The sequence below is a fragment of the Sciurus carolinensis genome, chromosome 14 (assembly GCF_902686445.1).
Source record: "Sciurus carolinensis chromosome 14, mSciCar1.2, whole genome shotgun sequence".
In the NCBI taxonomy this organism is placed as follows: Eukaryota; Metazoa; Chordata; class Mammalia; order Rodentia; family Sciuridae; genus Sciurus; species Sciurus carolinensis.
In genome coordinates this window covers 50,231,839-50,256,265 of record NC_062226.1, presented here as the reverse complement: position 1 = coordinate 50,256,265, position 24,427 = coordinate 50,231,839, and the positions used below count along the sequence as shown (strand labels likewise).

At 37.3% G+C, this 24,427-nt stretch overlaps 1 protein-coding gene across 1 annotated transcript in view; it reads left to right on the top strand.

Moving 5' to 3' along the window:
* Focad (focadhesin) overlaps window positions 1-24,427 on the top strand; it is a 299,217-nt gene that overhangs the window by 98,767 nt on the left and 176,023 nt on the right. Inside the window, exons 10-11 of the mRNA XM_047524416.1 lie at window positions 2,033-2,235; window positions 15,935-16,192. Coding sequence (XP_047380372.1) covers window positions 2,033-2,235; window positions 15,935-16,192 — 461 coding nt within the window. The remainder of the gene's footprint in view (window positions 1-2,032; window positions 2,236-15,934; window positions 16,193-24,427) is intronic.

Genomic DNA, 24,427 nt, shown 5'->3' with positions numbered 1-24,427 from the left:
TAATGGGAGAATCAGTCTAAATTACATGTTGCCATGATATGTTCATAAACCCCCACACTCATTTTTAAGACGTGCTTGAGATAAATACCTATTGGATAGCTCACTCCTCTGGGCATTTTAATCTATTGTGAGTCTGAGTGAATCGATCTTTCACTTATGATATATCTGAAAAAATGACTTTAGCACATGGCCGAGGTTCTTGACTCTCACTTTGATTTCCACCCTGCTTTGCCTGTCAGTCTTTGCTCCTTCATGCCACTCTTCCTTATTCCCTTTTTGATCTGTGTCCCACCCCCCGCTTTTTATTACAGCAGTGCACATGAGATCTTCCCAGATATATAATTTACCAGTGCTGCTCTTCTGACAGCCATAGTTTTGTTATTTTTTAAAATTTTATTGAGGTAAAATTTACATGCCATAAAATTCGCCATTTAATGTGTACATAAAGTATTTTCTAATAAATTTATAAATATGTGCAAACAGCACCGTGAACCAGTTGTGAATATTTTCATCAGTCCCCTAATTTTTTATGCCTGTGTATAATCTTCATTCCCAAAACACTATCCTGTCTTTTGTCTCTGTAGATTTACCTTTTCTGCACTTTTTATATAAATGGATTTTATTTGTTTTGGACAAAATTTCAAAGCCCTAGAGAAAACCCATTTCTAATTCTGAAACTCTACAACTATATTGTGGCTCATATATCATAAAAGAATGATACTAGATCAAACACTCAAATACTTTTACTATTGTTTGATAGACTTTTCTTTCTCTACTAAACCAGTGTCAGATTTGAGGTTGCCTGAGTTAGATGAATAAATCAAACTGAGAACTGCTGAACCAGTATGTCATCTTGAAAAGCAAGGATGGACTGTTGTTTAGAATATTGGGAATGGCTATTCAGAGAAATCAGATAGCCAAAAGGATACTTATTTCAGATTATTTAAAATTAAAAATACGTTCAACATTCAGGTAATATGCTTTATAACTATCACTAGCCTTGATTATACATAGCAACTTATAAAAATATCTGGAAGATTTATAAGACTGAAATATTTATATGTATTTCCTATTTTATTAAAGATAATGATTTCCATAAAAACTCCAACAATTATGGATTAATACTAATATTGAGGCAAAAAATAAAGTAAATTATTAGCATTAGAGTAACATTTGTACAAACACAACAGATCATGATAACATTTGACTTCAGGATGATTTAAAATAATGACAACTCATAGATATAATTTAAGGCTTATTGAATTTTAGGGGATGCAGGTAGGGGAAATCAGTTGACTTTTGTTAATTTAGCTCTGAAGTCCATAAATAACATCTTTTAGTAAATCAGGATTCATGAAAGAATACTGTTAAAAAGGTGTATTTGTGCCTTCCTTCATTCAGTTAATAGTATAAGGGAAACTATACATACAGCTAAGTTCTTGTACATCTGTTTATATATTTCTGATCTTATGTTGAGTTTTCACGTGAAAAAAATTACTTATCAGAAATCAGTTTTATTGTAATGCTGCCTATGAACTTTGAGACTTTGTGATCTGCTTCTTAGCAAATAAAGGGCAGTGGTGCTACCTCACCTTGCTGTTCATCTGCTAACACAGTTCTCAGCTGGTTAGTGAAGAAAGCATGTGTGTTGGTTTTGTTATCACTCACCAGGAACTTTTGGTCTCTTGACTATTTGCTGAGGGCAATAGTAGGATCCAAGAGATTACAAAGGAAAAATGTTGGCTTGTATTTAAAAAAAATATTGACCTAAAATGAAATTGATTTATACCTGATACATGTGTTTTCTCAAAAAACATCATCATTCTTTCAGTTATACCCATAAATAGCTTGTTTTAAATAACAGGTGACTTTCAGGCTCTTTTTTTGCCCCTTGTTGATGAGATTTATCATTCTAAATATGTGTTTGATCTAGTTATAAAGGAATAGGAAAACCTGACATGTCACTTAAATTAACATTTTGTTTGACTGTGGTATTAATTTTAAAAATGTGAATTGTTGTTTTGACTATTAGCCCTGAAGCTCTTCTCTTTTGCTGAGGGTCAGAAAATCCCAAAGTCGTCTCTGCTGCTTGTGATGCCACTGCTGCAGATACTATCTTCTACTGCCTTGGAAGACTGTATGTCCCTGGATGAGGACGGTCCCTCTAGGCAGCAGTTGGCCTTGAACCTTTTGGAAATGGTACAGCAGGAGTGTTACAGAGACGACCTCCAAAAGGTAATGAGTCCCTCCTTGTTTCTCTGAGAGCGTCCATGTGAGTTTTCTGTCTCTGCAGGTTACCTCCACTCCTGACACTGTCTGTTTGGGTGTGAGCCCCATCGAACTTCACTGCTCTGTCAGGCACTGTGTGGGAGATGTAGGTGAATTCTCCAGCACCAGGAGTGGGTAGAGTCCTGTTGTGAAATAAGTTTTGGCAATGCTGGGTAATACTTTTTCTTCTTTGAGATTCCAGGGCATGATAGTTATTAAAGATCCTGGGAATCTTGCAGAAAGAAACTCATTCTACATATGTGCGATGTTAATGTATTTGAGCATGGAATCCTGTCCTCTTGTAATACTAAGTGTGACATATTGCTAGTTCTGGGAGAGTCCAAGGGGGAAATGATTCTTTAATGCCTGGAAGTTCTGAAATTGGTACCAACTAAGACTTATTTTCTAACATGGCGTGTTATATATACCATCTTCCCTGGTATACATGTGGCTCTTGTCTCTTGTGTATGTCCCTTCTCTCCTGCCCCCAACTGGAAGACAACAGGCCTGTCACTTGCTGTTACTATTCCTACCTCCCTCATTCTTCATTTTCAGTCTCACTTTTCCTGTTAGAATAACCTGAAAGTATTGTCAATGTCTGGTGAGTGTCTGGGTTCCAGGCTTAGTTTTGTCAGACCTTTTCTCTTTTGGTTTTGAATTTTTCCCTTGGTAAAATATATTTCTTCCTAATTCCTCCTCTTGTGGAAATGGAATGAGGATTACATAAAATAAAGCCTGTGAAGCATCCTAAGTCTCCATGTAGAGAGGCACCACATAAATACAAGCTAGAAACATGTTACTTGCTTCATCTAGAAAAACAAATACCTCTTATTATATATTGTTAAATGTTCTAGCAGCAAAAATCTGTCATTATTATCACTGGTTTGATCATGTGATACAAAGTTAGTGGTAGGCAAATTGAATGTATATTGCAGTTTTTAAAATCCAAATTGTTTGATTAAAACTTGAAATAGGTAATTGATTTGCCTTAAGAGAAAGGATTTCTTATATCATCCATAATAAGCAAGCAAAATGTGACTTTTATGTTATTTATTTTTTTCCTTACCTCTTGGTTTGCCATATAGAACAAAGATTGGCTCCTAAATGGGAGTGGGGGTGGATGTGGGGGCAGAGTGTACTATATCTAAGATTTGGATTCCTTTAATTCACAGGTGGTATTTACTTAGGATCACTCTAACTCTAATACCTAAGGACTCAGCTTACTATTTGCTCAGGTGTGTGTAAATCTTATTAATCAACACTAATAGCTGGACTTTCTCTTTAGCAGCTGGTGAAGAAGAAGAATGAGGAAGAAATACTATTAGGGCTATAAACATTCTCATTGTGATACTGTGCTGCTTGATTGAGGCTTTGAGTAGACACATGATCACCCTTTTAAAAAATTTAAGCCACATTTTACTGTTCATAGTTTTTTTTTTATTTTTATTTTTTGACCTGCACCTGTCTAGTACTCTATATTCCAAACACACCTATTGATTCAACTTGCCCCACACTCTCCGGGTCTCTTCCTGAATCTTTCTTTTGCACATAATGCACTTTTGTGTCCTCTGCCTGAACTGCCTATTCTTGAAGACCCAGGCTAATGTTCACAGTGAGTCAAAATTTATTGCTTTCTTTATGTGTCCCCAGCACATTTTGCATTAGTCAAATACAAAAAAATGTTGTGCATTAATTTAGAGGTTACATGTTTATACCTCCAACTCTATTCTGAATTCACTGAGGGAAAGAACCTTGGCTGTTTTTCTAAGTCATTTAGAAAATTGCAGCAATTTAAATTAACATTTTAGTCAGTCGTCAAACTGAATATTCTCCTTTCCACATACTTAAAGAAAAAGATAACACACTAGTGTATTTATCTTTGCATCCACAGTACCCGATCCATAGTTTAAAACCTGGTAGTTATTCTGTGAAGTTTTGTTCAAACAGTGAGGAAAATGTGTCTTTAATAAGAACACAGGTCCTGTCACCATCTTGATGTATTACAGAACTCTCTGTATAAAAGCCAAGGATTTCGTCTTTCTTTCCTTTTCGATTGGTGATTCTGACAGCATTTAACTTAGAACTAGAGCAGCTCTTCGAAGTCTACTTCTGCTGGTGGATGAAAATGAGGTTAAACGTCTTGGGCCTTGTGATTCTGTAAGGGTTCCATTTCTGAAATGTTGATAACCATGCAATAAAGCACATTTTAACTTGTTCCAGTTTTGAAGATATAAAAAATATTATAGGGGCTGGAGCTGTGGCTCAGTGGTAGACCACTTGCCTCGCACACGTGAGGCACTGGGTTTGATCCTCAGCACCACATTAAAAAAAATAAATAAACAAATAAATATTAAAACTAAAAAAAAATTTTAAAAATTATATCAAACTTGCCATTCATCTTATTAAAAGAAAAGATGAACATCTAGTGTGTGTGTGTGTGTGTGTGTGTGTAAAACGGGATCCTTTTCTACTGGGCTATTTTGAGTGATATTTAAAACCACCTATTGTGTTCTCTCTAGGTTAAAAACAAAACAAACAAAAAACAACACTACTTGTAAATTCTAAAGTGCTTGAGAAATCCTACCCCTCCCATCTCCCCAAGAGTGTTTTGGGGATAAAAGAAAGTACCAGTCAGGGTGCAGTCAGGAGAGATGAGGTTTTCTTTTGGTGGTTGTAGATGCACAGAATACCTTTACTGGATTTGTTTATTTTTATGTGGTGCTAAGGATGGAACCCATTGCCTCACACGTGCTAGGCAAGTGCTCTGACACTGAGCTATAATCCTAGCCCAGGAGAGAGAAATTTGAACAAGGAAAACTCAATACAAGTAATTATTAACTAGTAAAAACCATTTAATTACCAAAAGTTATAAATGATTCTCTAAGAAGTATTGCAACAGTTTAAAAAGGGAGCAGTTCCAACTGTAAGACTGGGGACGATTTACCAAGGAAGGAACTTGGTCTCCACCATCAAGACAGATTCAGAGCTTACTGGGTCAACGTGGCTGCAGCTTGCTGGATGATGTGGGCTCCCGGGGAGCTGCCAGCTAGAGCTGGTTCATAGGAAGCCACCCTTTTTGGGTCTCCTGCTTGCCTTTGGCAGCCATGGTAGGAGAAATCAAAGTACAGGGAACCAACCCAAGGGGATGCCTCTTTCCACCGCCTTGCAGCTACTCTCCTGTGCCTTCCGTTGAAAGGACTAACTTCGCATGGAGTTGGGGGTAGGAGTTGACAAGGTGCTGCTGCATTGTCACAAAGCTGGACAAAAAGGGTGGAAGTGGAGCAGAGGTGATATATCGAGTTAACTGGTGTAGACAGTAAGATAGAATTAGGAAAGCTTTTAGAGGGAGTGAGGGTAGATGAGTAGGAATGGGAAGAGATTTAAAAGCTAAACTTGTAATTATGCATGATGGCAAATTTCACTGGTATAGAACTATGCTAGACAACAGAAAGCTAAAGGGATAGCTTGACTAAACTGAGGACTACTATGTATTTTTTTTTTTTTTTTTTTATTCATTTGTGTGTGTGTGTGTATGTTTAAATTGACTTTGGTATTTTGGGTCCCTGATAATGAAGTAGTACCAAGTATAGGTTTTATTTGAAGTTGTAACAAGCAGAAAGTATCTTGAATGTTTAATTCTTAAAAATCATGACATTTGCAACAGATTGCCATTCTCACAACTCACGTTTCTCATGATAATTTTAAACTAGGTCCTCATTGTCTTGATCTCCTCCTCCCCTAGCTCTGTGGCCTTGGACTAGTAGCTGAACCTCTCTGGACCCTGGTAAAATGAATAACCAAGCATCTGGTTCATGAAGTTGTGTTTACTGAGCACTTTGTATGTTCAGGCTTTATTCTAAGTGCTTTGCTATATATTAACTTGTTTATTTTTACCCTAAACTCTTTAAGACAGGTGATATTAATGGTCTCATTTATCTAAGAGATGACTGAGGCATAGAGAAGGTAAATAACTTGCCCAAGGATGATGTAGTGGGATTCTAATTATTTTTAATACCTTTATTAATATACAATTAACATATACTTCATACATTTAAAGTATATAATTCAGTGGTTTTTAGTGTATTCAAAGAATTGTGTAGCCATCATCACAATCAATTTTTTTTTTCCAAGCCAAACTGTATCCAGCTTTATTAAAGATACTTTTCATAAACAATCATGGTATTTCAGGCAGGACATGGGCAGACAATCGTTAACAGTATACAACAACTTTCAAACTCCTTTCTTCGATGGACTACCAAAATCAGAAAGCCACTATAAAACCCAATGAAATCTTCATTTGATGCTCTGAATAGGGAAAGTTTAGAGTGAGGGTTGACATTTCACATTTAGCATGTTGTTTAACAACTTTTCACAAGCCGATCCTGACTTTCAGGAAATGAAATGAAAATGGCAAAAATTATTAATCTGAAGATCCACACTCTAGAAAAGGAACTGTTACTCCTCTGAGGGACAATATCTCAATGATGTCACTGGGAAGTTCAGATTGCCGACACGCTGGTAAAACCAATTGTTGGGAGACAGGTCCCAACAGGTCTGAGTTTAGGGGAGTTAGGTCTATGCCGATGGCAGAGAGGGAGAGGAGAACATTAGATGAATTTGAGTTTTTCCATACCACAAGGTGTTTGTGCCAAGGTGTCTATGTGTGCCAAAATCAGGGAATCCCTCCTCTTGGGAGCCAAGAGGAAGTCTCTCAAAACTAGTAGGGGAAGGTATTTTCCCCCACAGCAATCCAGCTTTGGAGATATTCTACTAGTGACGTATGTTCCTTCCCCTGAAAACAATAATGAAGTGTTCTGTGTGCTAACAACATAGCTTAAAAAAAAAAAAAAAAAAAAAAAAAGAAAATAAAAGAAAAAGAAGTAAAACAAAATTCTGCATTTTTATAGAACTTGATAAAAAATAGTATTTCAAACTGTACAGTCACCAGGAGTACACAGTTATCAAAAATGCACCCACTTCACTTGGCATCTCCATTTTCTGCAGGGTTATTCCCATCTTTGCCAGTGATGGCTTTTCCCTTTTTCCCTTTGGGTACCTTCCCTCCCTTCTTTGCAGGGGCCTTTTTAGGCTTGGGCCCTGGCTTTGGAGGAGCAGGTTTAGCAGACAACCTTGCTGATCTTCTCTGTGGTTCGTCCTTCACCTTGGCTTTATTTCCTTTAGCATCCCCTTCAGGCTTTCTCTTGGTCATGGTGGTGACGGCGGTGGGATACAGGCGCTGGACGCGGGGATGCAGCAGCGCGTGGCGTTGGTCGTTCTCCCCTCTTCTTCTTCACACTGCTCCCACAATCAATTTTAGAACATTTTTCACCCCCCCCCAAAAAAAAAAAAACCAAAAAACAAAACAAAAACAAAAACAAAAACAACCCCACGGTACCCCTCAATCACCATGCCCTAATTTTACCCTCACCCATCAGCCTGGGCAACCTCTAATCTACTATTTTCCCATGTAGATTTGCCTACCCTGGATTCACATAAGTAGGGTCATATAATATGCAATAAGTGGTCCTTTATGACTTTTCCCCCCGTTGGCATGTTTGCAAGATTCATCCATGTTGTAGCATGTTTGAGGACCTCATTTCCTTTTATGCCTGGATAGTGTTTCATGGTATGGCTATTTCACATTTTATTTTTCCATTCCTCTGTTAAACTTTTGGGTTATTTCCACTTTTTGATTATCTTGAATATGCTGCTATGCACATTCATGTACAAGTTTTGTGTGGATATGTGTTTTCATTTTTCTTGGGTCAACACCTAAGTATAGAATTGCTAGGTCATATCATTACTGTTTAAGTAATTGCCAGACTATTTTCCAAAGGAGCTGTACTATTTAACATCCCCATCATGGTATATGAGGGTGCCAATTTCTCCCCATCCTCTTCAGTTATAGTTATTGTCTTTGGATTTAGCTATCTTAGTGGGCAGGAAATGGTATTTCATTTGCATTTCCCTAGAGGTATTTTCTTCTCTTTTGTGGTGCTGGGGTTGGAACCTAGGCCCTTGCACATGCTAAGTAGGTGGTCTACCACTGAGCTCCATTCCAGCCCTGAGAGTATTCTTCCCATACTCATTTTACAAGCCAGGAACCTGAGATTAGGACATAGGTAGGTAGTGAGAGTAGAGTGGAAATTCAAATTTTGGCTGTTTGACTTTAGAGGATGCATTCGATTCACTTTTTCTTCTCTCTTTTTGCTTCTTCCTCTTTACATCAATTTATCATCTTTGTGCTGAATTTAGGAGTAAATAACAGCAGTGTTTTGGTAAATTAATAGTAAGGAAAACAGTGAATTGAAATAAACTGATTTCTTAAGAGCTCTTGGTCAAAAGTTTAAAAGAAATTAATCAGCCTAGGTCTTGTGCATCTGTCATCCTCTTCTGAGAGACATGAAACAGGGTGCATAACTTATCTTCGGGTCATAACTACTCCTGAGTCACACAGCTCTTGTCTAGTTTCTTCTGAGAAGCGGGGCTGGAGGGACCCCTTGAGGTTTTGCATAGTCCAGTCTTCTTCTTGTGGTCTAGTGAGTGATTCATATACCTTCTAACAGCAAAAACCTCCTTTTTTTTTTTTTGCGGTGCTGGGAATTGAACCCAGTGCCTTGTGCTTGCAAGATAAGCACTCTACCGACTGAGCTATCTCCCCAGCCCAAAAACCTACTTTTAAGGATCCCCATTTGAGTTTCTGCAAGAAAAATGCGGCTCAGCTCCAGTCCCAAGGCAGCTCAGCCCCTTAAATCCAGGGGAGCAGGCACTCTAGGTGCCCGGTCTGAGTCGAGGTCCAGCGACAGCACCCAGAAAGCCACTCTGGACACGGGAACTCACATCAGAGATTTTATTAGGTGGAAGACTAGAGCAACCAGTTGGGGCTGGAAAGAAAGAAAGAGAAAGAATGGCACAGGAACTTCTCCTAAATATTGGAATTCCGCGGGCTAACAAGGGACCAATAACTGAGAAGGAGACTTGCAGGCTGAGAACCAGTAGCTAGCTAGGATGTTCACAGACTGACAAGCAAGGTGGTAAGATCGGAGGCGGAGAAATGGCTGCAGGTAAAGGGCTGGGAGCAACTTTATATTATAGTTTCCATATTCCCTCTACTTCCTTTTGTTAAACCTGTTTTAGTCAGTATTATAGATAAACGTTGTTCTTCCTTGTTAATAAAAACCCATATTAATTGTATTTGCAATTTCTTTTTAAGACCCATTTTTTCCAAATAAATACTATTAAATATGTCTTATGGTTAACACTTAATGGACCTGAACATTTTTAGTAAAAGCTTTTTAAAATAGGGATTCTTATCTCCTTTACATCTGTAAAAGATATTTTACAACCATCTAGTGTTTATTTTAATGTGATCAGTCGGTCTGTCTGCTTTCTTTTGTACTATTAATTGAACTGAGTGGTGCTTTATCCCTGGTCTTTTTTAACCTTTTTTTTTCCCTTTCCTTTTTTGTGGTGCTGGGGATTGAACCCAGGGCCTTGTGCTTGACGGCAAGCACTCTTCGAGCTGAGCTCTATCCCCATCCCCTTTTACTTTTTGAGACAGAATCTTGCTAAGTTGCTAAGGCTGGCTTCAAATCTGTGATCCTCCTGCCTCAGCTTTCCAGGTAGCTGGGATTATAGGCATGCATGACCATGCTAGGTTCTTTTATTTATTGAGCCACAATTCACATAACATAAACCAGTCTTTTATTTTTAAACATCCACTTTGCCTTCCGAAAGGCAGAGCCCAGCAGCCTCCCATAGGTCCTCTGGTAGGCTGGGGACTGAGTTTTTTAACTGGTACTAAGACTTTAATTGCAGTCCTTGCCCCAAGATTGTGCTGTTACTCAGTGGGACAGCGACTGTTCTGTGACATCCTATTTAACACCCTGCCTTTCTTCTAACCTTAGATAAACAAACTTCAGACCCTAATCTGAGACATGATACTTGAAGTGATGTGGGATTGCTTTGCTCTTTCATTGTTTACTCTTACATTTTTCTGTAATGTTCCTGCTTTTGACTTGACTTATGGCTCATGGTGATTTCCAAATTCTTTTCTTTATGCTCATATCCTGTGGTTTTAGTCTCCCCAACCCGGATGACAGGGATATTATTTCCCTGTATTTTGCAAATCCAGGCACCATGCTAGGTGCTTTATTAGTTCTTGTATCATATCTACTGCAATAACCTTGGCAGGAAGTTAGTCATTGATTAAATTTTAGAAATGAGGAAAATAAGGCTTAGAGAGATAGACTAATAGCTGACCTGGCTGTGCTGAAGTCCTGGTATTTTAAATCTCACATCCAATCTTGTTTATTGTTAAGCCTAAGAAACTTGGCCCTAGTCATTAATGAATTCTATCTTGGAAAGAAAATTACTATTTATTTTTTTATTTTTTTTACGTTTACATAGGGTAATGATGTTTATTTTATTTTTCCCCTCCCCCCACCCCTCCCACCCCTCCCACCCCTCCTACCCCTCTTTTCCCTCTACACAGTCCTTCTTTCCTTCATTCTTACCGCTCTCCTTAGCCTAACTCTAAACCTAACCCTAAACCTAATGCTAGCCCGTCCCACCCCCCATTATATGTCCTCATCCGCTTATCAGCGAGATCATTCGTCCTTTAGTTTTTTGAGATTGGCTTATCTCACTTAGCATGATATTCTCCAATTTCAACCATTTGCCTACAAATGCCATAATTTTATCATTCTTCATTGCGGAGTAATATTCCATTGTATAAATATGCCACAGTTTCTTTATCCATTCATCAACTGAAGGGCATCTAGGTTGGTTCCACAATCTGGCTATGGTGAATTGAGCAGCAATGAACATTGATGTGGCTGTATCTCTGTAGTATGCTGATTTTAAGTCCTTTGGGTATAGGCCAAGGAGTGGGATAGCTGGGTCAAATGGTGTTTCCATTCCAAGCTTTCTGAGGAATCTCCACACTGCTTTCCAGAGTGGCTGCACTAATTTGCAACCCCACCAGCAATGTATGAGTGTTCCTTTTTCACCACATCCTCGCCAACACCTATTGTTGCTTGTATTCTTGATAATCGCCATTCTAATTGGGGTGAGATGAAATCTTAGGGTAGTTTTGATTTGCATTTCCCTTATTACTAGGGATGTTGAACATTTTTCATATATCTGTTGATTACTTGTACATCTTCTTCTGTGAAGTGTCTGTTCATTTCCTTAGCCCATTTGTTGATTGGATTATTTGTATTCTTCGTGTAGAGTTTTTTGAGTTCTTTATAGATTCTGGAAATTAGCGCTCTATCTGAGATATGGTTGGCAAAGATATTCTCCCACTCTGTAGGCTCTCTCTTCACATTTCTGATAGTTTCCTTTGCTGAGAGAAAGCTTTTTAGTTTGAATCTATCCCAGTTGTTGATTCTTGCTTTTATTTCTTGTGCTATGGGAGTCCTGTTAAGGAAATCTGATCCTAAGCCAACAAGTTGAAGATTTGGACCTACTTTTTCTTCTATAAGATGCAGGGTCTCTGGTCTGATTCCGAGGTCCTTGATCCATTTTGAGTTGAGTTTTGTGTAGGGTGAGAGATAGGGGTTTAATTTCATTCTATTGCATATAGTTTTCCAGTTTTCCCAGCACCATTTGTTGAAGAGGCTATCTTTTCTCCATTGCATATTGTTGGAACCTTTGTCTAGTATGAGAAAATTGTATTTATTTGGGTTTGTGTCCATGTCCTCTATTCTGTACCATTGATCTACCTGTCTATTTTGGTACCAATACCATGCCGTTTTTGTTACTATTGCTTTGTAGTAGAGTTGAAGATCTGGTATTGCAATACCCCCTGCTTCGCTCTTGCTACTGAGGATTGCTTTAGCTATTCTAGGTTTTTTATTCTTCCAGATGAATTTCATAATTGCTTGCTCTATTTCTGCAAGGTACATCATTGGGATTTTAATTGAAATTGCATTGAATCTGTATAGCACTTTAGGTAGTATAGCCATTTTGACGATATTAATTCTGCCTATCCAGGAACATGGGAGATCTTTCCATCTTCTAAGGTTTTCTTGAATTTCTTTCTTTAGTGTTCTGTAGTTCTCATTGTAGAGGTCTTTCACCTCTTTTGTGAGATTGATTCCCAAGTATTTTATTTTTTTCAATGCTATTGTGAATGGGGTAGTTTTCCTAATTTCTCTTTCTGAAGATTCATCACTTATGTATAAAAATGCATTGGATTTATGAGCATTGATCTTGTAACCTGCTACTTTACTGAATTCACTTATGAGTTCTAAAAGTTTTCTGGTGGAATTTCCAGGTTCCTCTAAATATATAATCATGTCATCAGCGAACAGGGATAGTTTGAGTTCTTCTTTTCCTATTCGTATCCCTTTAATTTCTTTGGTTTGTCTGATTGCTCTGGCTAGAGTCTCAAGGACGATGTTGAATAGAAGTGGTGAAAGAGGGCATCCCTGCCTTGTTCCAGTTTTTAGGGGGAACGCTTTCAGTTTTTCACCATTTAGAATGATATTAGCCATGGGCTTAGCGTAGATGGCCTTTATAATGTTTAGGAATGTTCCCACTACCCCAATTTTTTCTAGTGTTTTGAGCATGAAGGGATGCTGTATTTTATCAAATGCTTTTTCTGCATCTATTGAAATAATCATGTGATTCTTAACTTTAAGTCTGTTGATATGGTGAATGACATTTATTGATTTCCGAATGTTGAACCAACCTTGCATCCCTGGGATAAAACCCACTTGATCGTGGTGCACTATCTTTTTAATATATATTTGTATGCGATTTGCTAAAATTTTGTTGAGAATTTTTGCATCGATGTTCATTAAGGATATTGGTCTGAAATTTTCTTTCCTCGATGTGTCTCTGTCTGGTTTAGGTATCAGGGTGATATTGGCTTCATAGAACGAGTTTGGTAGGGTTCCCTCCTCTTCTATTTCATGGAATAGTTTGAGGAGTATTGGAATGAGCTCTTCTTTAAAGGTTTTGTAGAACTCGGCTGAGAACCCATCTGGTCCTGGACTTTTCTTTGTTGGTAGGCTTTTGATGACCTCTTCTATTTCATTGCTTGAAATTGGTTTATTTAAGTTGTGTATGTCCTCCTCGTTCAGTTTAGGTAGTTCATATGTCTCTAGAAATTTGTTGATGTCTTCGAGGTTTTCTGTTTTGTTGGAGTATAGATTTTCGAAATAGCTTCTAATTATGTTTTGTATTTCACTCGTGTCTGTTGTGATGTTTCCTTGTTCATTCCGAATTTTAGTAATTTGAGTTTTCTCCCTCTTTCTCTTTGTTAGTGTGGCTAAGGGTTTATCAATTTTATTTATTTTTTCAAAGAACCAACTATTTATTTTGTTAATTTTTCCGATTGTTTCTTTTGTTTCGATTTCGTTGATTTCGGCTCTGATTTTAACTATTTCCTGTCTTCTACTACTTTTGGTATTGGGCTGCTCTTCTTTTTCTAGTGCTTTGAGCTGTAGTGTTAAGTCGTTTATTTGTTGATTTCTACTTCTTTTTTTGAATGCACCCCATGAAATAAATCTTCCTCTAAGTACTGCTTTCATAGTGTCCCAGAGATTTTGATATGATGTGTCTTTGTTCTCGTTTACTTCTAAGAAAGAAAATTACTATTTTGAGAGAGAAAGCTATATCAACTGAGATATGAAGTTTTAAAATATATGTTTTTGAAATAGTAAGATATTCGCATGACTTCAAAAGTATAAAACAGTGTCTGGTGAGAAGCCTTGCTTTTCATTCCATTGATCTAGTTTTCACCCTCATATATAGCAGATGATGATTAGTGGTTACTAGTCTCTTCCACCTTTGTCCAGATACTTTCTTTGCATATATAGTTAAGTAAGGATAAAAGCCATTCCTCCCTAACTTCTTTTAAAAAATATTGGCAACATTTCAGGTACCTCATCTGTGTCTTATATTTTTACCTGCGGGATCTTTTATTGATATGAATAGAACGTCCTCTCACTTGTTTTTAGAATGGCATTTAATTTTTAAATAATTTTCATATCCATTCTTAAACACATATTCAAGAGAATTGAATACTTACATCCTCACAAAAACTTTTATAGGAACATTCACAGTGGCATTATTCATAACCCAAAGTGGAAACAACTCAAATATCCATCAACTGATGAATGAATAAACAATATTGTGCTGGGGATATAGCTCGTTTGGTAAGGTGCTCACCTCACATGCATAAGGCCCTGGGTTCAATCCCTTGCACCAAAAAAAAAAAAAAAAAAAAACCCAAAAAACCAAAAAACCCCCCGAAACATAATATGGTATGTCCATTTGGTAGAATATTACTTGATGATAAAAAGGAATGAAGTATTGATACAAGATGTTACTTGGATGAACATTGAAAACATGGTAAATAAAATAAGTCAGTTATAAAAGGCTGCATATGTGGTTCCTGTTATATAAAATAGCTGGAATAGAAATGGAAAGTAGATCAGTGGTTTCCAGGGGCTGGGGTAGGGTTTCAGGGAAATGAGGAGTGACTTATATGGGGATATAGGGTTTGCCTTTGGGGTGATAAAAATGTTCTAAAATTAGAGTCTGATCATGGTTGCCCAACTCTGTGAATTACTAAAATCCACTGAGTTGTAAATTTTGAATGGGTGCATTTTATGGTGTATGAATTATATCTCAACAGTCTGTTATTAAAAATTTTTATAAAGCTTAACTTTTACTTCTCATCCTTTCAATTGTTATTTTTATCCAAATAAGTCATCCTCTAGTAACTGGACAGGTATAATCCAGAGATTTCTCATGTCTCAACACACTCTGTGTGATTTGAATTACTTTATTAGCCAGTGATATCTAATGCACTTTAATGTCTGCAGCTTCTCCTGAGCTGTTGTGCCCATGGCATAATGCAGGGTTCTGTCCACCTGGAGCCCTGACTGCAGTACTTTTGTGAGGAGCCATTTTTCAGATTTGCTGAAACGTAACATCTTCTCTGGGTATTGTTTCAATTTAGAACTGTCAGGCTACATTTTATTGCAGAAGTAATTCACAACTACTAATGAATTCACAATTACTAATGAATTCCCAGGCTCCAGCTGAACCAACTCTGTTCCTATCAACATACTGTCTGTTACAAACACGAATTGTCCTCTGTCCAAGTCTGCCATCTGCCCTGGGCTGCCTCCTAGGAGGGCCTGGAGTTGGGCAAATGCAGTGTTTTTTCTGACTTCCTTCTCATTGCTGAATACGTTTTTAGTGATAGTGGCTCTTTCCAAACTGTGCTATCTCTGGCTCTTGTGTATTGATCCATTTATCCCCCTGTCTTAATTAGGAATGAATGGTAAATAAGAAAAAACTTGGAATAGACTGTTCTACAGTTCCACCTACCAGCTGTTTTTCTCTTTGTGTAATCCTGTTACCTCAAATGTGGGCACAGAGGTTTTGGGCAGGAATTCAAAGTTTGTGTTTATTTTGTTGGGAGAAATGACTTCTTATAATGAAATACAAAAAAATAAGTGAATGTAAGAAATAATTCTGATGAATATATTCATCTCACTTATTGTTTTGAAAGACAGGGTCTCACTGGTAGCCCACGCTGGTCTTAAAGTTGCAATCCTCCTGCCTCAGCCTCCAGAGTAACTGGTGTTATAGGCATGTGTCACCACCTGCTATTCATGCCTTTTCCATGATTATTTTTCAGCTCTCCTGCAGGCTTGCATTCCCTGTTACCAGCATGTATGGCTCAATGTTCACAGCCTGGAGGATTCTGGAAGTAATGAGAAGAGAAGCTGCAACAAGTGACTGGTTGGCTGCGGTGGAGTCTTTGCTTCCTATTACCACAGAGATCCCCAGGCACGTTTTCCTTCTGCTGGCTCACCTCCTTGTTGAAGATAAGGGACAAAACCTTCACCAGATATTGAAAGTCACCACAGAATTAGCTCAAGCAGATTCCTCTCAGGTAAATTATGAGAATGATGGAACAGTAATAGGAAAAGCTTAATTATTAAAGTTACAGATTAGTCTTAGTTTGTGGGTTATTTATATCTAAGTTATATATTATGGTTTGATTCTCCCCAGATCTTTATCTCCTCAGTTTATTCTTCTTACTCTGAATTGATGTATACTTAATGCAAGCTTCTTTTTTTTTTTTTTTTAATTGAAAGCAAGGACGTCAGTATATGATGCTATTCTGGTTCTTCGAATTTTTAGTGGATTTGCTAATTTGTAATGCTTTTGCTAACTCTTGCAGTATTTCAAGGTGCATATTGATCTTTTAAGATAGACCCAGATGAATCAATTCAAAATAAAACTGTTTGTGCAATAGGCATTAATGTCTTTTCAACCTCTTGCAATTTGATCCTATCTTCATTCATTTACTACACCAGAAATTATTGGGTCCTTACTGTGTGTGGTACTGATCTGCAATACTGGGATGTGAGAGTAAACACTTTCTTGTCTGCACAGAATGTGAGCGTAATAAGAAAGCAGTAAGACATTAATAAGACTTTTTTCTGCCTTTTAAACTATATGTTTAACCTAGTATTCTGTGACACCACCCCGATTTACTGGATAGCATCTTTAGAATGGGGAAGTTTCTGTAACCAAAAGGGTATCACATTTTTATTACCCTCTGTCTATATCTACGCTTGTGTTTCTTTTCAAGCATGGTGAAGGAAATATTCATTTCTTAATGGAAAATCATCTTCCTAGAGGGAAAAAAATGTGATGGTAGAGATGGGGCAAATGTATTTAAGATACAAGTTAATGTATTTGGAATTCTTTCCCACAACCTGTCATGCGCATTCCTTTTAGTTAAGTACTACCTGCGGACGTCTCACCAAGTTTTCACTCTGACCAGCTCTCTCCTGTTCAGATACTCCAAGCGGATCTGTCATGTACTTAGAGTACCTCTGTTTCATGGCATGATGAGAATCATTCCAGCTTGCTTCCTCTTTTACTTTTCCTTTCAATTTCCGTAATGATTCTACTTCTAACCAATGTTTTCTTTCAGTGTTGACACCTTGTAGGATAATCTTTTAAGACTAGTTAATGCACAGGTAATGCCTGGAGATTATCTAAAAAAAAGGATCCCTTGAAATAATACAGCAGGCTACCTTAATCTGTGTACACTCCTGATACAAAACACATATGGCTATTTATTCCACCCCCTCTTCTCTCAGTGCACTGGGCCTTTAAAATTCTAGGGTCATGTTTTTTGTTACAGGTAATGGAAACCCATGTTAAATTACTTCAAACAGTTTTTATTAACTCTAGTATTTAGGTTAATGGTGGCCTATATAGTGTGGGCAAGATAGTTTCTTTCTTCTATTTGTGAAAAAGCTGGAAGTCCAAAGCCTTAGAACCTTGCTTTCACAAGGTTCCTTCTTTCCAAAAGAAAGAGGGAAGTAGAGAGTGCTCAGATTAACTTGCGCAGATGTGAACCGACCATCTAATAGAATAATGATAATGATGACCACTTCAATTCTCAGTTGAATGTAAGTGGGTAAAGTGTCAGGGCCCTAAAATTGTGCCACCAGGTTCATGTGGAATGAAGTTAGGATTTCCCCAAAGTAAAGATAATTTCCTGGTAATAAAAGTGGAAATATGCTAGATCGATAAAAGACAAAAGCAGAACTCCTGTGTTTCAGGGAACATGAATGCTGTAACTATGGCGGTTGTGCTGAGTGTCCTCCTTTTTCAGCCTTCGAGCAGCTAGGTGGTTGTCCTAGCCCAGGCTGTGGAACTTCTTTGGCTGGTTACCTCTGGCCATCTGGTGTTTCATTTATTTACCCTAATATCCTTACAAACATTATTTTTTCATGTGTGCTGTAAATGGAATTGTTTGGGGACCACTATAATAATCATTCAGGTTCATGTATTAAATAAATGATTATTAAACCATGCTAAAATTTGAAATCAATGTTACACTTCTGTTGGATATTTTTTGGATAGTTTTGAAGGAAATGAGGAAAAACATCCAGTGTAATTGTGCTGTTAAAATGAATGGTAGAGTGAAGGATTTAAATATGTTTGTCCAAATTCATGCATATTCTTAGGCAATATCATTCATAAGAACTTTGAAGTGAAGTTGTTGTATTCTTTGGGAAAGAAATTTGTCCTAGAAATAGGAAACAGTGTTTTTTCCCCTCACTTTTCCTTATGAAGTGACTATATTATATTAATTTTTAGTAACCTTTAGCTACCAGGTAAAACAGCCAAAAAGAGAGGACTGAATATTTTGAAAAGTAAACTTTCCAATGTGAATAGATGCTTGGAGTAGATTCAATTTAAATGAATTGGAATTATGAGAGGAATGTTTTCTATTTCATTTTGTTGATTAAGAGTATAAGTAATATAGTCTATTTCATGTGGGTTTGTCCTTTCTTACCTTATGAGAAGTAAAAGCAATTATTGGCTCAAATTTATCAAGGAGTTGATACTAAAGGAAAGTTTTAGACTACTCATAAGAGAGGCTACACAAGTAGGTAAGATTTCAAGGCTTCTTTCCTATCTGTTTTGTTGTTCACCTAACGTGTGGTAGGATTCCATTGGCTGCGTGGTTATCTAAGGGTTGTGTTTGAATGACATCATTCATTGGAAGAATCCTACTATGAGATTTTGTGAAAGAAAATATTTGACAAGTTTGAAAGAGACAAGCCATATGGAAGTATGTGCTGGCATCTTTTGCTACTATTAATTCTAAGTGGTATTAATGGAAATTCTTAGTAGTATAGGTTATTAGTTATATAAGTTTTTAATGTCCACTGGTAACACTATATTAATGTTTAAAAAGGGTGATTTTAAAAAATGTGCTATTACTTCTTTCCTATCATGAAGTTGATGGATCCCCTTCCCCAATGTATCATCCTTAGTTTCTCATCTGGTTCCCCTGAGGCATACGTTTGCCATTGGTTTAACTCGTTTAGGACCATGGAAGACTGTGGAAGTTAAGTGTTCTAAAGGAAACTGGGCTTGTGAGTCCCATTTTAGAGTTAACTGGATACACAGGATGACAAAATGACTACATAGTTATTCAAAGCCAAGGCAATGAATCCATACTTGAAAGAAAAAGATTTTTATTTCTAGAAATGCTGTCAGCAGTTATTAATAATCCTTATAGTGTTCTTACCTGAATATCATGAGACTCACTATGCAGACGATTCAAGCTCGTGTCGGGCAGCATTCACTAAAAAAGTCATTCTCTTATATTCTTGGGGAGAATATCTTTTTCTATGGATAGATCCAAGAATGAGCATCCTGAGTGAATTTCCATGAAAGTCTTGAAAGTTTGAAACACAATGATTTATTCTAAAGAGAGGTTTTCATATCATGGTCTTTGCTGATGATAAATGAGGGTTCTGTTTCCTAAATTACTGCCCCACTGCCCTGAAATAGCAGTTGGTAGATTCATGTGCTTTTTGACTATTTTGAAATAATAATTCCTGCTTTTCTGATACTGTAATATTATTTTTCCTGCATTTTGACGTGAATCATTGAGGCTGCCTTCAGATATGCCTAAATGACAACTGAAGAACCAGGCTTCATGACTTGTATTTGACCCTCTTCTTTCCTTGTCAGAGGGCCATTTCCTGCCTTCTGGTTTTTCTAGGATCTGGCCACGTCTGGGGTGGAGTCGGTGGTAGTGAATGTTAAGTGTTGACTATGGAGTTAGTTAAGGGATGAAGTGGATTCCAGGCTTAAAAGAGGAATTTTTCTGAATTTTTATTTATGACCCTTCTAAGATGATTGAATTATATTTTTACCTCTTAGCCAGTGATTGACCCACCAGTATAAATGATTATGGAAAATTAGGAAACATCTAAGACTGATATGACTTCCTTAAAGAATTTAACTATCCTTAGTCAGCCAATTTCGATTGCCCTTCTATCTTCTTGTGCATGAGAACCCAGAACAGTGACATCTCACTTGTTCAGACTCACATCTGACTCTGATCCACACTGTGGACCTCAGATACATTCTTACTGGTCATATGGCACTAGTTTGTACCACTTTTCCTGAACCCATCTGTTACGGGTTGGATGTGAGGTGTTCCCGAAGGCTCATGTGTGAGACAATGCAAGAATTTTGGCGGTGAAACGATCAGATGAGAGTTGTAACCTAACCAGTGATATAGATTAGGTGGTAACTATAGGCAAGTGGAGTGCGGCTGGAGGCTGTATGTCACTGGGGGTGTGCCTTTGGGGTTTATATTTTGTTCCTGGTGAGCAGAGCTCTATGTGCTTCCTGATCGTCATGTCTTGAGCTGCTTTACTCCACTTTTTCCTTCCTCCATGATGTTCTGCCTCACCCTGGCCCTAGACCTATGGAGTCTGCTGACTCTGAACTGAACCTCAAATAAACTTTTCCCCCTCTGAGTTCTTATTAGGTCTTTTGGTCACAGTGACAAAAAAACTGACACCGTTCCATATACCTGATTGTGTCTTGCTTCTAACACTTCCAGCCTAACACATTGCTTTTACTTCTTCTTTTCCTTTCTTTCCTTTTTTATGTTCAGTTCTTGGCTTTCAGTAATCTTTTTCCCATGATTATTTTGACAGCTTCGAATAATGCTTCTTGGGCTCCTTGAGATGAAATGAGTATTACTTGTCTCTTAAGGCCTTTTCTAATATCTGTCCTGCCCTTCCTTCTCACGGGGCTGCCCCATAGCAGTTAATATTGAGCATTATAGCCTAGAAGATAATGGAGGTATTGGAAGAATCTATTTTTCACATAACTTTGTGATCCTACAAAAACCTAATAGGACTTATCAGATGTTTAATAGTGTGTCTTATAAATATATGTAAAGAGAGAACCTGACAAAAGATTAGATTGTTTTTTAGAAGTCAAGACTGCTTGTTGGTTATTTTAAAATCTGAGAAAATGTTTTCTTTCCATGTTTCTACTTTTATGATTAAGGGTATATGTCAGAGATCAGTGCATGGAATATGGGTCACTAGAGTCTGGAAGCACAGGGGGAAAGAGAATAGAGGAAGTTTAGATAATGAGTATCAAAATATGGTCACAGAGGAACAATAAGTACTAGTGTTCTACAACATAGTATGATGACTATAGTTTGCAACAATTATTTTTTTATTAAATTTCTTTTTTAATTTTACAGACTGCATTTTGATTCATTTTATGCAAATGGTGTACAACTTTTCATTTTTATGGTTGTACACAATGTAGATTCATACCATTCATGTAATCATACGTATACATAGGGTATTACTTTCTGTTTCATTCTACTATCTTTCCTTCCCCTACCCCCTCCCATCCCATTTTCCTCTGCACCATCCAAAGTTCCTTCATTCTTCTCTTCCCCCTACCACCCTGCCTCATTATATATCATCATTCACTTATCAGAGAAAACATTTGGACTTTGGTTTTTTGGAGTTGGCCTATTTCACTTAGCATGTTATTTTCCAACTTCATCTATTTACCAGCAAGTGCCATAATTTTATTCTTCTTTATGGCTGAGTAATATTCCATTGTGTATATATACCACAGTTTCCTTATCCATTCATCAATTGAAGGGCATCTTGGTTCCACAACAACTGTGTATTTTGTAAAGAGCTATATAAGAAGTTTGAAGGTTCCCAACACAGAGATGACAAATACTTAAGGAGGTAGAAATGCCAGATACCACAATTTAATCATTATGCATTGTATACTGGTGTTGAATTATCACATGGTACTCCATAAGTATGTATAATTATGTATCAGTTAAAAATTTAAAACGTACCTAGTATCTAAACTGAATATTAACCGTAGAATACTAATTTTTAGGTTGGTTGAAATGGTTTAGTGACTCATTTCTAATGAATAACTCCAATGTCATGTGTAAAGGATATCAATTTCTTTTTTATTGACTTATAAAATGGAACATGCCAAAGAGTAAAGGCTTACAGATTATTAAATTCTCTCTCTCTTTATTTTTGTGGTGCTGGGGAACGAATCCAGGGCCTTGTGCATGCAAGTCCGGCACTCCACCAACTGAGCTATATCCCCAGCCCCTACTAAATTCTTTTTAGTTGACATATAAAACCAAAATTATATATACTAATTGGGTACCATGTAGTGTTTTGATACATCTCTACATCGTGTATTATTTAAATCAGGTTAAACATGACTATTTTCTCAAGCACTGATCATTTCTTTATGGTGAAAACTTTAAAAATCCTTTCTGGAAGGCTTTCTAACTACATAGTGCATTATTATCTGTAGTCTCCCTGCTGTGTCTTAGCACACCAGAACTTCTTGGTCCATCTGACTGTAACTTGGCATCCATCGATCAACCCCTCTCCCTACTCCCAACTTCTGGCAACCACCATTCTATTCTCAACCTCTGTGGCCTTAACTTTTGAAGATTCCACATATGAGTGACAGCAGGCGGTGGAAGGTTTATAAATTCGACTTTAGATAGCCACAATGCCTTCCTTAAATCCTACTGTCATTGTTGAATTTGACCAAGTGAGTTTCATGAGACTCGGTGCCTCCTTCAGACACGTACTGGCTTACTTTTGTTTGAAAGTGGTGATGGTGATGTTTATTTTGTCTTGTTTTTAACTTGTGTTTTACAACTCTGACATCTTTTATGTGCTTTTTACATTTTGGTTGTTAAGCCTAGCTGAAGGCCTTGCTTAATGGGAATAATTTGATAACTTCATTTTTTTGTGATGTTTTCAGGACATAATTTTTTTTTTCATTAGTATAGTGTACACAGATTTGAGCCTTTTGAAATCATTTACATGTCTAGGTTCATGGCCCATGACTTTCTAGTCTTTTTAAAGTCATATTATCAAGCAGTAAAAGTTGACTATCAGGGCAGAATCCTGTGACAGTTCTACTCAGGGTCATAAGCCATAATTTAACACGAAAAATGAATAAGAAGTGTGTGAAATTTAATGGTCTGTAAGTTAGTGCTGTGAGAAAAGAAGAAAATATGTTTTATAAAAGAATTTTCACAAAGAGTCTTAGGCCGCTTTGCACTCTGTTCTTTTGTCACCGAGTTCTGTGAATTGCTACCTCCTGAAGCCATTCTGTTTCCTGTGTTCTTCACACCAGCAGATGAAGTCAGATTGTACAGTGCTTTTAATAAAGACTTTACAGATAAGTTCTGAACTACTATTCCCTGGTAGCCATAGCATTGATTATGCCTAGGAAAGAACTGGTGTGATCCTGTTCATAACACAACAGTCAGACAAAGGGAAACACAGACCAAAATACAAGTTTAGGTTGCATCTACCCTATCCTGTGGGGAAGTATGCTTATTTCTTCTTTATTCACCCCATGTAGATATCTGAATAAATTGTTTTAAACTAGAAGGATCCTTTTGTGTTTTCTAATTGTGTACATGAAGCTGAGAGTTTATATTCAGGGAAGTACTTCTGTGTCCATTTCCTGCCATTTCTGAGCATTGATATTGGGCTGAATTATTTCTGAGGTATCTATAGATTAGAAATCACTTAAAATTCTCATTGAAGGCATGTTTGATTGTGATTTTTTTGAGTTCATCCCATATTACTGAGAAAATCCCTAGCTTACTAATATACTAAAACAATAGCCATTTGTCTTGATGTGTCACTAAACACTGAGCATCAGAAAGGAGGGGAGTGGAGTTTGAGGAAGAGGTGTCCAATACTGCCTTCAGAACAGTGGAGTCTGTTTCCTGCTGATTTTCAGGAAGCAGTAGATGTGTCTCCTAGTTAAAACTCTGATGGTCTTCTAGCGTTTTAGGGGACCTGAGAGGAGAATAACGTTTTGTGGTAAATTTGAATTTCAAGGGAAAATACATTGAAGTACACCATTTCCAGAGCAAATGTTTTCCTATTTGGTCATTAGGAAGGTAAAGAGGGAATTAGTTCTCTGCGTACTTGCACCATGACCCTAAAGTGAGGCTGCCAATTGATGTGCCTCACCACTTCTGTGTGCTTCCACAATCACCCCTTTAAATGAGAGGAAAGTCTTACTTAAAACATTTCTTTACATCTGCAGAAGCAACCCATACCAGCTCCTATCACCAACTTGGCCTTGATTCTTATATGTAAATGAACATACAAGGCTCACCAGACCTCAGAGAAAATGTATCAACATGACTAACCAGCACACCTAGGAGAAATAGAACTCAGGGCACAGAAGATAATGAAAAGACAATCTAAGTCCTAATCAATGTTGAGAAGATATTGTATAAATG